The 14,889-nt window shown below is 50.4% G+C and overlaps 4 protein-coding genes across 4 annotated transcripts; 2 read left to right on the top strand and 2 right to left on the bottom strand.

The window, feature by feature from the left end:
- Positions 1 to 3,219: 3,219 nt before the first annotated feature.
- UCRPA7_2276 (putative cral trio domain-containing protein) lies at positions 3,220 to 4,458 on the bottom strand (the record flags this gene model as incomplete). The annotated part of the gene is made up of 2 exons (XM_007914835.1): positions 3,220 to 3,725; positions 3,777 to 4,458. The coding sequence occupies 2 exons, from the start codon at positions 4,456 to 4,458 to the stop codon at positions 3,220 to 3,222; spliced, it is 1,188 nt and encodes a 395-aa protein (XP_007913026.1).
- Positions 4,459 to 5,565: 1,107 nt separating this feature from the next.
- Positions 5,566 to 7,711, top strand: UCRPA7_2277 (putative dna polymerase subunit alpha b protein; the record flags this gene model as incomplete). Its single annotated transcript, XM_007914847.1, has 4 exons — positions 5,566 to 5,888; positions 6,163 to 7,242; positions 7,465 to 7,486; positions 7,538 to 7,711. 4 exons carry the CDS (start codon positions 5,566 to 5,568, stop codon positions 7,709 to 7,711), a joined length of 1,599 nt encoding a protein of 532 aa, XP_007913038.1.
- Positions 7,712 to 7,829: 118 nt separating this feature from the next.
- UCRPA7_2278 (putative microfibril-associated protein) lies at positions 7,830 to 9,284 on the bottom strand (the record flags this gene model as incomplete). Its single annotated transcript, XM_007914851.1, has 1 exon — positions 7,830 to 9,284. One exon carries the CDS (start codon positions 9,282 to 9,284, stop codon positions 7,830 to 7,832), a length of 1,455 nt encoding a protein of 484 aa, XP_007913042.1.
- A 653-nt stretch (positions 9,285 to 9,937) lies between these two features.
- Positions 9,938 to 12,005, top strand: UCRPA7_2279 (putative glycyl-trna synthetase protein; the record flags this gene model as incomplete). Its single annotated transcript, XM_007914823.1, has 3 exons — positions 9,938 to 10,399; positions 10,461 to 11,558; positions 11,616 to 12,005. The coding sequence occupies 3 exons, from the start codon at positions 9,938 to 9,940 to the stop codon at positions 12,003 to 12,005; spliced, it is 1,950 nt and encodes a 649-aa protein (XP_007913014.1).
- Positions 12,006 to 14,889: the final 2,884 nt, after the last annotated feature.

The raw sequence follows: 14,889 nt of genomic DNA on the forward strand, positions 1-14,889 counted from the left end.
TACCTTGTATGGTTGGTCGAATCACACTTGACGGTTGACCAACACGTGTGCGTGATATACCGGAGATTTGTATAGGAGAAGGAAGGAGTATATCTTGTCCTGAACCAGGGTCTTGGGATCCAAGTCAGCAGTTATCTCCGCGCGTACATCGAAAACTTGTGATATTGGCACCATTGCAGATGACAAGTCTCCCAACGGCAGAAGAGAGCTCAGAGCCAGCTCTGATATCGCCATCTTACCAACACTTGTTGGCTTCTCAGAGACGTATTTGACAGTCGGTCAGCAGTGTGACCATCGTCTCTGAACTGTAGTCGAGGATCATTTCCAGAAACCAAGAGCCACACCTGCGCACGCGCCATGGCTCAACCACACTGTGGCCGAGAGGGTGAAAGATGGAGCGCCAGGTGCGTGAAGCAGGTGGCAGCGGCTGACAACCACCAAGTCTGACATCCCGGCCGATCGTGAGGGCTTCGTTAGCCTTGCCGGTGGACTGTACCTGTCCAGCCTTTGCGGGGCAGAGACAGAATCTCCGCATGGCAAAGGACATCGAGGCCATCTCCGCACAGCCTATCGGGCCGTCAAAAAGGCCAGGCGACCTGGTATGGTGCGGGATGGTGTCGTGGCTTCGGCGATGGAGGGTAGGATGTGGCCAAGCTTAGTGGTTGTTAGGAGATGAGCCTGGGGCTTTGCTAGTGGGTGGGGCCGCTATAGGCCGCCCGCCAGTGGAGTTCCGAGATATGAACAGAATGACCTCCTTACAACCTACACTCTGGCAACTGCCTATGACACCTCTAGTATTTGGGTTGTCAGTCGTTTGATCTGATATGCAGTAAGCTCTGTTTAAGCTTGAGGTCATGTGCTTCGTAGCACTTGCGGGGAGACTCCAAGTCTGCCCAAACAGTCTTTCGCCGTTGCTGCACAACTGAACTCGAAGCAGACACTGGGAGATGCAAGTAAGTCCATGACCATCACGACACTTCGAGGCAAGCTCGATGACTCCATTGGAACGTTACTCTTCTACAAATGATTCTAGGTGTTATGTCAATGGAACAGCAGTTCTGTGTAGCATCCTCGGTACAATTCGTACTAAACTTATCGCAAGTGAAGTAGTATCAGCGGTTCCCCAGCTGCAAGGTAAAATGACGAACAAGTGTAGTGCCTGTTCCTAGGCGCGCCCCCTTTCCCGTTTGGTTACCATTCGCTAGATCCCACAGAGCATAGCGGCATCGCATCCACGATAGAATATCAGGCCAACTTGATCCTTCTACCACCCGCACAACACCACCTATTTTCACCATTTCTCAATCACACACCGATGAGCCATCCACTGACAAAGAAGTACAATGCGAGCAACGGCCACAACGACTGTCCGAGTCCCGAATTGCCACCATTTTCCACATATACGGTCTGATTGTTCGTCATGTTGTTCTGCTCACTGAAAAGCCACGGCTTTGGATTCCGGTCATCTGAAAATATGAAGCCTGGGATAGCGCAAATGGCATTCGGTGCCTTTGCGTTTACACACCTTGTTGCCCAGTCATGCTGCCTTTCTGCTTGAGTTGAGTTGAAATAAGCTCTGACATGGCTCACCGTCATGATTGCATTTCGAGCGGGTGGTCCACCAGACCATAAAGGGTTGCCATTGCTCCAATGTTGGAGTACAATGTGGCCGCCGGACGTTGGAACTGCACTGCCGGTCATCTGTGCCAACAAATGATCATCCGCATACCAAATGACCTGCTCAGGCAGGAAGTCGATCCGATACTCATGGAAGCCCATGGTAGGATTGAAGGGCAGATATGCCGTCACAAAGTTGGTCGTTTTCTGCGCATCAAAGCCGTTTGCCGTTGCTTGACGGGACTGAAGAACCAGGTTGACGGGATAGCTGGAGTTGTTGTCATGGAAGTCCTTTGACAGAAACTCCATATCTATCTCTTGTGTGTCGTTGAAGTACTAAGAAAACATGTCAATACGTGTTGTTTTGAAGAGAAGGCATCGTTGTACCCAAAAGAAGGCAGCACATGTGCCGGGGACATCGGGAACTTTGATGCCAGCCCGGAATGATCCCCACCGGAGGTCGACTCTTGATGAGTCGATTTCCGCCACAGGTACCATGCCGTCCACCGGCGAGGTCTGAACCACCAACTGCAAGCCAGCGTCTCCCTCGTTGTTTTCGTTACGGTCGTCATCTCTTCCCAGGTCGGTGTAGACATTATTGACTACGAACATTTCCCCGAAGTCTCCGCGAGCTCTCTTGGCTGTGAGGTTGAACTCTTGCCGCACCCAGTCGGTGTCCTTAGCTATGTCCTCTAGAGCCTGAAAGTCAGTTTCAATCAGGTCTGTGAAAACATGTGGTGTCGCTTTGCTTCCTATTGTTGTCGAGTAGCCACATTCGCAATTTGCGGCTGCCCGTTTCAGGAAACAGATGGGAATGCAGAAGGATGTGAAAAGGAGTATCGGCAAGACACGCCCAAATACTGCGTGTCTTGAGATTTCCATCGTGGCGATGTTGGCTAATGTTGACCGTCATGAACGAAGAAAAGATGGTTATTCGTACGGCTCAGCTACGCCGTTGAGAAGAGCAGGTGAGCTTTTCAGGCGAAGACTGAGGTAGCAACAAAATATCGAGACATGAAAGAACGGCACATCAGAGCCCTGAACGCCAATGTGTATCAGGTGTGATGTGTTGAAGATTCAAGCTCACGGATATGGTCTGGATGACAGCTTGAGCTATATCAGACAAATGTGAAAAGGAAGGCATGTCGTGTGCTTTTCAGTTGACTCCAATCTCAAGCAAGGAAAGCACGATGCGCTACTCACCACTAGCTGAACATGCAGGAACCCGAATTGTGCAACCAGATGGCCAAGCTTCCATCGTGGCGTGGTGTGTACCTTCCACTTGTCTTGCCTTGCCTGGCCCCAGTCTAAACTCGACCTTTATGAGCCTATCTCTTATTGAACTCGATAACACTGTTGTAGAAAGCACTAAGCTTCCAATCCCCGTATCGCCAATGTGTCTGAACAATTCTACTTTGCTTCTATTAATTAAGGGTGTCTATAGCTAAAATCTCAAGTTTAGGTAATCATAGTAAAGCGAGGCTTGCGCGCCGCAGGGGATCGACCCCATCACATTGCTAAAATTATGGACTCACGCGAGGACTGTCACTCGAGTCATCAAGCTAACCGGTGATCTTGCCTTCTTTCGAACCAGAAGCGATACTATGCAGACTTCTGTGCCTCATCTCCTTCAGTCGGCTTGGTTTCTTGTATATCCCCCGCACTAGGCTCAGTAGCTTTGGCCTCCTCGGCTTTCACCTCCTGAGGCTTGGTCTCTTCAGACTTAACTTCCTCAGACTCCGAATTTGCTGCAGCAGGAGTGACATCGGCGATTTTCAGCTGCTCAAGTTTCTCCTCAACCTTGGCAGGCGCGCCCGCAACACCAAACTCGTCGTGACCGGTAAGGTAGTCCTCGTGCTCGCCGATTTGCTTGCCACCGGCTTCCCATCGTTTCTTCTTCTCCTCCCGGCGCTCCTGGCAGAGCTTTTGGAGCGCAGGCCAGTAAACAGAGTGCTCATATTCGAACTCAAGGTCACCATGGAACTCTGTCCACAACTGCTCAGTGGGGACGTACTGACGCATATCCTCGTTAAATTTGAGCTTTTCACGAGTCAGAGGGTCAATGAAAGGTGTAATGAGCTTGAAGAAGCCCCAGACAACCCATGGCACTGTGCGTTATCAGTAGATGATCGTACGGCTAGGCGCGAATAAATACTAACCATTTATGATTAGAGCCCGTCCAAGTCTCTCCGGGTAATGTGTCTGCAAGATATGGAGGACCTCGCGACCAGTGCTGATACCTGGAGCCGTATTGGTGCGGCTTTTGCTAGTCTTGAAGTTGATGAGCAACGCCAAAGTCTCCTGCTGAGCTGGCATGAGTTCTATCACACGCTCCACCATGAAAACAAGATGTTGCACTTGTCGTGGGCTGGGATCGGTGTTCTGGCGGCCCGGGTTCAAGTAGTGGCACACTCGGCCTTGTTTGTCATAGCCCAGAATGACTTGTTTGCCAGTCTCGTTCTCAGGTGAAATGTGCTCCGGAGTAAGCTCCTCGACGCCGTAATCTCTCCGCCAAGACACAGTTTCCTTCAGTCGCTTCTCGGCCTCCTTCTGATGCCATTTGGTGGCACGGAGATAACGTAGAAGGCATTCCCGAGTTAGCCACATTTTCTCATTGTCGGCGAGAGGGCCAGTTTTGCCTTTATCTGATGGGATCTCTTTCCAGCCCTTCACCTGCTCAAGCAGCCAGTCGTATTTTGATTTCTGGTCAGCAGTGAGCGTCGCCCGCTCCTTGGGCTTACTCTCCGCCACGGGGAACGGGATCGGCGTTTTGAGAGGGCCAGACGTCTTTTCCTGGACCGACGAGCTGGCGCCGGAATCAGGCGGTGCTACCGTAGCCATTGCAGATCAAAGGTCCTCAAATCAAAGTTTCATAGACCCAGTGGCTGGATGAAGCTAAGTGAAGAGTCGACTTGCAGACAAGACAGCCTCACCGCTTAAGGCCCGGACAGATTGAGCAGATAAGAAGTGGCCGATAACCAACCAATCTAAACGAGACAGCAGCTCAAGGCTCTGATCTGCTAATTCGACTTGGGGAAAGTATTTTCTGTGGAATAGACTAGCCCAGATGACAGCGAGGAGGTGATGGGAGGACTGATGGCGAGAAGACTTCCGATCGTCAAGGTTGCTGATGGGAAGAAAACATTGATACAAATAAATAATTTGCTGAGATGCTGGGCCTCTCGCTATCACGCCGTGACCCTGGCGCCGGCTGGACGTTTCCCGGTGCACCGTTTGGACTTATAGCGCTAAACGCCACTGCCACTTTACTAGATGGGGCCTAGAGATGATGGCTGGTAATTGGGCCTGCAGATACCCTAGCCGTCGATGAGGAGTCCATCCTGCTAGGTATCTTTGTGATCGCAATTCAACGGTAATCAAGGACAAACCTGATGGAATGGCTGATGGAACTTATTATCGATCATGGGCACATCTACTTACATAAATCCGTAATCTACGTAGCCAGAGAAAGGTTGCCAAGACCTGCTCGAGATGGGGCTCTCTCTCTCTACTTGGGACGGCTGTAATTATGATATGGAGGGTTGCCTATGATGGAACCAGGGCACAGATGCGACATCTATGAGGTTTGAGCACCCTTTATTAAGTTAAACACAATGCATAGTTTTGATTCCATCATCAAGTCGATCAGCAGGGATCTTAATGCCAACCCAAGGCTGTACTTTCTGCAACCGGGTTAAATAGACCCCACTAAATACTAAGTGCTCAGACCTCGCGCCCCCTGTCCACATTGCACGTCGGATCCTGTGGTTCAGCGATAAGATAAGACGAAAAGAGGTCAATTAACGCGGGTCGTCACTCCAAAACGCGTCTAGTCGCGTCTCCCAGAATTATCTCCCAAGTCCTCTTTTGCACAACTCACATTGTCTGCTTGTTCCATAGAACGACACACCGATCACAGCACATGAATGCCAAATCAGCACCGGCAATATGGCTGACCCAACAATAGCGGAGTTGAACGACAAGTTCGCCATCGGCACTAAGGACTTGGAATCAGATGTCATCGCCGAGCTGCAGTCCATCATGCGCCTCTACTCGCTGTCGACGCAGGATCTCTTCTTCAAATGGGAGTCGTACTGCATAAAACTGGACATGGACGAAATGAGGCCATCTGTCCAACGACTACGAGCTTTCAAGCAAGACCTACAGGACGCCTTAGAAAAGAGCCACCGCACCCAGGTGCACTCTAGGCCCGACAAGCGGGTTGGCGCAACTCCACGAGGTGCTGTAAAAAGTGGCGATGTATTCGGCATGTACGTTATGTGGTGGTCAAAGTTGCTTCATGATGCTGATTGATACCAAGCCTCGATGGCATTGTGCCTAACACTCCGGGTTCCGGGAAGCTGAACAAAAGCTCGATCAAGAAACGAGCGTACGAAACTCCCTCCGTATCGCGGGTGAAAGCGGACATTCCAAGCAGCTCACCCGATTACAAATCTTCCTCTAAACTAGAAGATCAACTAAATTCTATGCTTCCGTGTGTATATCCTTTCAGAAGACTTGAGTAGCTTCGTTCTAACTCGTTAGACCGAGCTCCTTCAACGATCGTCCTAATGCTGGCGAGATCCTCGAGGTCCTCAATGAACACCTGCAAGCTGCCGAACCGCCAATTGCGCCGTTCAGCGAGTCCCGCATTAAATTGACAGCGGCTTCTGATCAAAAGAAGCTGGGATATAAGCCATTAGCAATGAAACTGTCCGAAGCCTCAGAAATCCTAGACGACAGGATAGACGACTTTATGAACATAGTCATGGAGCACCATAAGATTGACTACTCCGAATTCGGTAGCGCAGCTAGTCAAAGCATAACAGAAATTATTGCCGTTGGCCGTATTGCGTCTGACTCCGCTGAAGGCAAACTCAATACTGCCTCCTTACTACTTGAAACTTCAAGAAGGATGGGTGGTGGGCTCCGGGTTCCCTTGGACGTCGAGAAGATCAAAGGTTACCAGTTCTTTCCTGGTCAGATAGTCGCTCTGAGGGGCAGTAACACCTCTGGGCAACACTTCACCATCACTGATGTTCTCGAGATACCACTGCTTCCGAATGCTGCATCAACACCTGCTGCACTCGCGACCCATCGAGAGAAGCTGCGCGGGGGCCCCGATGCCATGGACTCGGATAGTGATCCGATGCCTCTAAATGTGTATTTTGCGTCTGGGCCGTATACAGCAGATGACAACCTCGACTTCGAGCCTCTTCACCAAATCTGCAGCCAGGCAGCTGACACTTATGCAGATGCTCTTATACTAACCGGGCCATTCATCGATGCGGACCATCCATTGATTGCCACAGGAGATTTCGACCTACCAGATGAAGCGATTGTAGAGCCAGACACGGCTACTATGTCAACCGTGTTCAAGTACATGATCTCTCCAGCTCTGAACCGGCTCGTTGCCTCCAATCCCAATGTCACTATCCTTTTAGTCCCATCAACCCGAGATGTAATCGACAAGCACGTATCCTGGCCCCAAGACGCGTTTCCGAGAAAAGAGCTAGGTCTACCAAAGACAGCGAAAATCATAGGCAACCCAATGACTCTGTCAATCAATGAGATGGTTCTTGGAATCTCCTCTCAGGACATTCTCCACGAGTTGCGGCACGAAGAGTTAGTTGGTGGGAAGCCCACTGACTCGAACGCGTTGTCAAGACTCAGTAGATATCTCATTGAGCAAAGGCATTACTTTCCTTTATATCCACCAACAGACAGGCAGAAGTTGCCGAAGACAGGGACTACCGAAGGCATACCACCCGGTGCTATGCTGGATCTGAGCTATCTGAAGCTCGGTGAGATGGTTAACGTACGACCAGATGTGCTAATTGTGCCAAGCGCGTTACCTCCTTTTGCAAAGGTATGTAATGGAAATTATACAAAACACAGCTGATACTGACAATTGTGGCAGGTCGTCGAGAGCGTGTTAGTTATCAACCCAGGTTACTTGTCCAAGCGACGAGGTGCAGGGACTTATGCACGGATGACATTGTCTCCCCCGTCATTGACCGACGCAGAAAGCACTGGGGGCATGCTGGGCCACAGAATATTCGACCGCGCCCGTGTTGAGATCACGAGAATTTGATCACGTTTGTACGCTACCCACGTAATGGGGCATGATGATGGGGACTCGGTGTTTGGGTATCGCATATAATTACAGGTAGCTTTGATGCGCCTATGTTATCTCCTCGTGAGATATTTTTCTATCTGGCATCTACTCTCCGGCGTTTGTCACTGTCATAACGGTCTTCGCGCTCGTTAGAGTAATCTCGTTTCCTGCGGTCCCTATAGTCGTCCCGATCATCTCGCCTGGGAGACCTTGATCTTGACCGTGAGCGCCTCCTCTCCCGGTCATCGTCGCGGGGCCGATAAGTACTTCGATCCTGGTCGCGGGATCTATCGCCACGGGGCCCATCAGGAGCCTCGGGGACGGTCTTTCGTTGACCTAATGGAATGGCATTCGCGCCCTTGCCACCGTCCCTATCCCGGTCAGAGCGGAACCTGTCGTCTCCTCCCCTATCGTAGCCGTAGCCATCATCTCTCTTGGAGTAGCGTGGGTCATCAAACTGGCCCCAGCGTCCTGTGTCCTCACTCTTCAGATCTCTATACTTTGTTGCGCCCTTTTTACCCAGCTTCGTCATATCACGCATCTGCAGTGCCTTGGGGAGCAGCTCGCGGTTGCGTACATCGTCCTGGAAACGTGTACCCATGATGTCGCGACGGTCTAGGCCCTCAGACTTGCTCTCATCCTGGTAGAAAGCGCCCTTGTGGAAGTATTTTTGCATGTAGCTCATCTTGCCGCGGTTCTCACGCTCCTCCTTCTGTTTCTCGAGGAACTCTTCGTCTTCGCGTTGCCGCTCTTCTTCTGTCAGGTTCTGGCGCCGCTCAATCTCCTCTCGCTCGCGTTCCTTGGCTTCGATTGCTTCGCGTGCGCGCTTAATCCGTTTCAGCTCTCGGAGTTTCCACGCTGCGTATTCGGCTTCTGGATCCAAGTCGTCGCGGTCGTCGACCTCATCCCCAGCTTCGTCGTCGTCGTCTTCCCAATGCTTCTTGCCAGCAGCTCGCGCTGCGATGTCCTTCTTGATCTGTTCTTCTACCAGCTCGTCCGCCGCTTTCCTTCGCGCCTCTTCCGCGGCAGCCTCAGCATCGGCCTCCGGATCCTCAGATTTTGACGCAGCTCCTTTGCCATTTGTGTCGCCGGCGCTCTTCTCCCTGTCTTGCTTCCGCACGAATTTTGGCCGTATCATGAGCCTCCGCGGTGCCTCCTCCTCAGAACTGCTTTCTTCCTCTTCTGAGCTTTCCTCCTCGCTGCCACTTTCCTCGTCATCCTCCTCGTCTTCGGTCACGAATCCCTCCTCAGCGGCCTTCTTTTCCAGCTCCGCGCGGGCTTTGGCAGCCGCCACACGCTGTGCCTCCTTCTCTGCCGCATCCTCCCGCCTGGCGTTCAGGTCGACCTTTGATATCGAGCCGCTGCTAATGATTTTGCCGGCGCTCGGGACCTTGGGCGGCGGGGCGATCTTGCGCTTCGACTCTGCGGTCTCCTGCTCAGACTCGGCGTCGCTACCCTCTGATTCTGACGAAGAGGAGGCCCCTGTTGGCTTGCCTGCGCGGTAGCGCGCCGGCCTGACGGGGTTCGCGGTCATACGTTTCGGCGGCATCTTGAGTCGACGTTGCGTGGAAGAGTAGCGGAGGATGTGGGTTGAGTTGCCTAGAAACTTTAGTAATATGCCGTTGTGTCGAAGAGTAATATGGCGATGTGTCGAAGAGGTTATAAGTTAGAATCACATTGTGAGCTTTTACGTATGACAATACATAGTGGAAGAAATACGATCGTGTTTATGTATTACACTAAATGGTAAAAGGCGGAACACTTGTTTGGGTGGAGGACCACGCCCCAACGAACTTATCCCGAAACCCGGCTCATTTTTGCCGCTCTGTACATATTAACGGCCAGAAAACCGGACCCTTCTCCCGCACTGGGTATTTCTTTTTTATGAAAAGGGACGTAGTCAATAAAAATGAGTTCATAATAGGTAAGCCGAGTGGAAGGTAGGAACTTTCTGCCTTTGGAGAAGAGAGTGCTAATTAGCAAGCACCACGCTTGGGGACGACTGGCACGAAACGGCTGCCAAATTGCTACCGTTTCCGAGGCTGCCGTCCAGGGCCTTGAGACTGTATGTGACATAGCGGGCGTGAGTCACACCAATGTACTGCTGGCTATTACCGCCTTCTCTCTTTTCCCATCACGCTTTGTTGTCCTCGACCCACTACTCTGTTATCATCCATCATCAGTCACACAGTCTTCCCCGCCATGGCTCCTATGACAACATTTAAGGGCGATCAGTTCGATCGCTCGTTATTCGAGTCAGTCATAAAACGCCGCTTTTTCTTTACCGAGTCCTTTGAAATTTACCGACTTGCCCCAAGCTTTCGCGGAGACAACCGTGGCCTGTTCGACTATGGCCCCCCTGGCTGTGCCTTGCAGGCCAATATTGTCGATGTTTGGAGGAAACACTTCGTTCTTGAGGAGAATATGCTGGAGGTGGACTGTACCGTGATTACTCCGGAGCTTGTCCTCAAAACAAGCGGCCACGTCGACAAGTTTGCAGATTGGATGTGCAAAGACCCCGTCAAAGGCGAATACCTACGTGCAGATCATCTCGTCGAAAACGTGCTTCAATCTCGCCTTGACCGGGGAGTCAATGGCCCGCTGAAGAATAGTCCGAAGCTAGATGAAGAAACTATTGCTGAGTATAACGATATCTTGGCTAAGGTGATTTGCTCATCCTCGATCTTACATTCGTTTGGCTCTGACTAAACATTTTGTCCTACAGATCGACAATTACGATGGCCCAGAACTCGGCGACTTGATCCGAAAATTCGACATCAGAAATCCAGATGGCAATGGAGAAGTCCTCCCCCCGATCCCATTCAACCTCATGTTCAAGTCTACTGTTGGACCAAGCGCAGCGGCTCCCGTCTACCTACGTCCCGAGACGGCCCAAGGCCAATTCTTAAATTTCCGGAAACTTCTCGACTTCAACCAGGGTGCAATGCCTTTTGCTTCCGCAAGCATTGGCAAATCCTACCGAAATGAGATCTCACCGCGATCCGGTCTTCTCCGAGTCAGAGAATTCTTGATGGCCGAGATAGAGCATTATGTCGACCCCGAAAAAAAGGAACACGAACGCTTCCAGGAGGTAGTCAGGCTTCAACTGCCTCTCCTTGACAAAGCAACGCAGCTAGCTGGCAAAACTACGTGTCGAAGTATCACAATTGAGGAAGCAGTAACGTCTAAAACTATCGACAATGAGACGCTCGGATATTTTCTTGGCAGGATAATGCTCTTTCTTCTCAAAATCGGTGTAGATCCTTCGAAGTTGCGGTTTAGGCAACATCTGGACAATGAGATGGCGCACTATGCCTGCGATTGCTGGGATGCCGAGCTTCTCACAAGCTATGGGTGGATTGAGTGCGTTGGTTGTGCTGATCGAAGCGCGTATGATTTGACAGTGCATTCGAATTTTACGGGCACCCCTTTGGTCGTGAAAGAGGCCCTTCGCACGGGTCCGGTCAAGGTGGAGCGGTGGCAGGCGTCCTTGGACAAGAAACTTGTTGGCCCCAGGTTCAAGCGAGATGCCAAAGCAGTACAGGCGAGTGTTGAAGGCTTAGATCAGTCGCTTCTCGAGAGACTAGCCTCGGAGCTGAACGCAAAAGGGGTTGTGACGATTGACACTGCGACGCCTCTAGCTGATGGCACATCATCCGTGGAGCTTTCGAGTGAGCTTCTAACCATCCAAAAAGTGACCCAAGTTCAGACTATTCGAGAATATACTCCGAATGTCATTGAGCCTTCGTTTGGCATTGGCCGTATATTATATTGCCTCCTCGAGCAGACATACTGGCATCGGCCTCAAGATGCCGCAAGAGCTGTGAGTCAACGGCCCTCTACCCTCGCCCCGTGTCACAGCTACTAAGATTCTTAATAGGTTCTATCACTGCCCCTCATAGTGGCGCCGACCAAGGTTCTTATTGTACCAATTTCGGCACAATCTCAATTCACACCCATTGTGCGCAGGCTGTCCTCTCGGCTCCGAGTTCTAGGTATAACGAACACCATCGACGCTTCCAGTGCCTCAATCGGCAAAAGGTATGCGAGAAATGACGAGCTTGGCACCCCGCTTGGTATCACCATCGACTTCGACACGGTAACGGACGGCTCCATTACCCTCAGAGAACGGGACAGCACAACACAGGTTCGGGGCTCTGAAGATGAGGTCTTGCGAGCGGTCAACAATTTGGTCCACGGCACTGAGTCATGGGACCAAATCACCCAGTATCTGACGGCCTTTTCAACACAGGGCCAGGATAATGACTAGAAGAAAAAGGGGATGCTGCCGTGACAGAGGCTCGTGATATGGAACGAAGGGGGTTGGCGTTATCTCAACGTTTACGCATTGTTACGTAGCCTGGGGTAGTACAATGTGTACTGGTTCCTGGGGGTTTCTGGTAACCAAGAGTAACCCTAAGTAGGGCTTACTTTCCTGAAATCGGATGAAAAAGTCGTCAAATAGAGAGCTTATCTGATGTCAAAGAGAACACGGATAACTCAATACAATTCGTCTGGCTTCCCTCTGGATATTCAAGAATAGCTGGGCTTCACCTGTGACTCTAGCTGATGCGATAGACCTTGCATCTCTGAATAGATGCAATGATAAAGTAACACTGATAAGTACAAAAAACACAGATTGCGCGCCCGTACACATTATACATGATAGAGATAGGAGAGAAGCGCTCACTTCGGCTCCGGACCATCCATGACACTTCAATACCTATGGCACAACATTATTTGAAGAGCACGACTTCTCCTCGCCCGTTAACTCGAACTTCTCGCACGATCTTGATGATTTCGCCATAGGAGTTTCGGTATGTACCATCACACCGAAGGTACCACCTGATTGTATCTTAGTTAGCGATACGGTTTTTATACTCTGAGGGAATGAGGTTGCTTGGTCTGTACAGGTCACCGTTGCGGTCCCGCTGTCTGCCTCGTTGCTGAACTATGGGGTTATGAGGGTCTACAATGCACAATCCATCTGGCGAAACCTTGTTCCCGTAGTGAAATGTGCAGTCGACATCTGGGGTTCCTGTTGCCGTCTTGTCAGTGGGGTCAGGCTCCTGGGCGGTCTATTCTACTAACTCTCTTCGTGGCGTCGCAATTCACGCAGCGCCGATCGATCATCTTGGGCAATCGCTCTCACTAGTTGATGGTGGATTTCGCATTTGTGGTGATAGTCAGAAGGAGGCCTCTGCCAATCCTGGGAAACGCGAATACAGAACTTATAATGAACGTTCTTGCACATATTGGAACAAAGATTGAAGTTATATAGTGACAAGTGATCGGCTGTATAGGGTGTTTGCTTGACTGTCTGTGATGATGATCTGGATCGAAGCTTCTGAATATGTACACATGCCCGGCTTATATAAATCTTCCACAGCAGACATGAGACATACCTTGAATCGGTCGTTGGTCCTTTTGCCTGGCTAACCGCCGTCGCCAATTATTTTCTTGAGGCATTATCGAGTCTTGTAACGAAGGCCGAAACTCAGGCCTTGGCCGGGTGTGCATTTGAGTCCGGGGTCTCGGCGCTTGGAGTCGCACAAGCCTACCGATGCCGAACAAGAAACAAATTTGATAGGTGCACTGCCCAAGTAAAGACGATCTTTTTTTTATGTTGGTCGTGAACTTAGACCAAGCGGCCGGTTCAGCACTCGTGGCCGCGCGTGTGTATCCCTTTGGGCGCTATATTGGCGTGTGGATTTTCCGGGGATGATTTACTATCAGAGCAACTTGCCACTTTATATAGAATCCCTGTATCAGCGAGTGCTCGGGCCTTAGAAACCCTGTATATCAGTCGATCCTGTTAGCAAAGTATCTCGTCAAAGTTCACACGTCGAATTAGCGCCCAAAGGGATGTCTTTAGAGCCGCGGCTGGTGGCGGCTCATTGGTTGATACCCGGTCGATTGGCCCGTGGGCAACCAGGCTCGTGAGCTAGCCAAGAGTGAGCATAACCGCCGCAATGGCCAAGTTACAGCAGGCATGCAATTTGCATGTTGGTGAGCAAGACCTCAGTTGTCTTTGACCTTATCCATTCACTGGGTCTATCAGTATAGCTCTGTCAAACCAACGCAGCCGCCTACTGCTTATGGGGGTCTCAAAACGGCCGATTCTCCACTCACCAAGGTGGTAGTCAAGTGGGGAAATCGTCGATTTGAGACCTCAACCATTAACCAATGCCCGAAGACTACCTCTCGGGTAGATCGAGTAGTAGCCAGCAAGGGGGGCGAATCGAGTATGAAATATGTCGGTACGGCATAGTACAGCTGTGGCTAATGCTAGAGACAGTAAATTGTTTAACGTCTTCTATATTCTATATTAAGAAGGCTAGTGCCTCTATCCGTCATCCTAGGAATGGTGTCCAGGAAAAGGGGTACCCACTTCCTCCGTTTTCCACCCCTGTCCCCGGCGCCTAGCCGGCTCGTAGAGACTCGATCCCATTTTCTGGCCTCAGAAGCTTCTAAGATCAGGCATACTTCCCACACAGGTAATAGACTCACCTATGGGAATACAGAAGATCCTGTCCACTCTCGTGAACTTAAGCCACTCATCATAATGACCGGACTAGTAGTTGGGTCGGTGACGACCAGCGAATACCTGGTATTGTACGTTTGTTTTATTTTTTTTCATTTTTTGGGGGGTTTAATAGTGTTGAGGAACATTAGGACATTCTCTAATCTTCTTTTCTTTAATTTAAGGACCTTGTTGGGACGGTGAATACGGTTACGTGGTTTTTGTACCTCTGGTTTGACTGTTTTCTTAAGTATTGAAAGCTGAGTGGACCAGCCAATGAGGATCAAGGTGCCTCACAAATACTACTCCTATGTCTAAATAAAATATTCTGATAATAACAAATCTGACGGTTGACTGGTAATGAACACAGTCAATGAACAAGGAATTTTATTAGTATTTGATGTGATTTTGGTAGGCAGCTGTCATTTCGTCCCCGACTTTGGATTTACTATGTTCTCACCTCCATGTCATAGCTTAGTCTACCCACCAACAATTTACCTTAGGAACCTCCCATGGCTGAGCAATTTAAAGCATATGCGATTGGCGTCAAGTCTATAGAAAGCGAATACGGAATACGCGTGAAACAGCAATATAACACATGACGGCTATCTACTGAGTTGGGGGAGCAGGG

This window comes from Phaeoacremonium minimum (assembly GCF_000392275.1).
Source record: "Phaeoacremonium minimum UCRPA7 unplaced genomic scaffold PA7_03_scaffold_155, whole genome shotgun sequence".
Lineage (NCBI taxonomy): Eukaryota > Fungi > Ascomycota > Sordariomycetes > Togniniales > Togniniaceae > Phaeoacremonium > Phaeoacremonium minimum.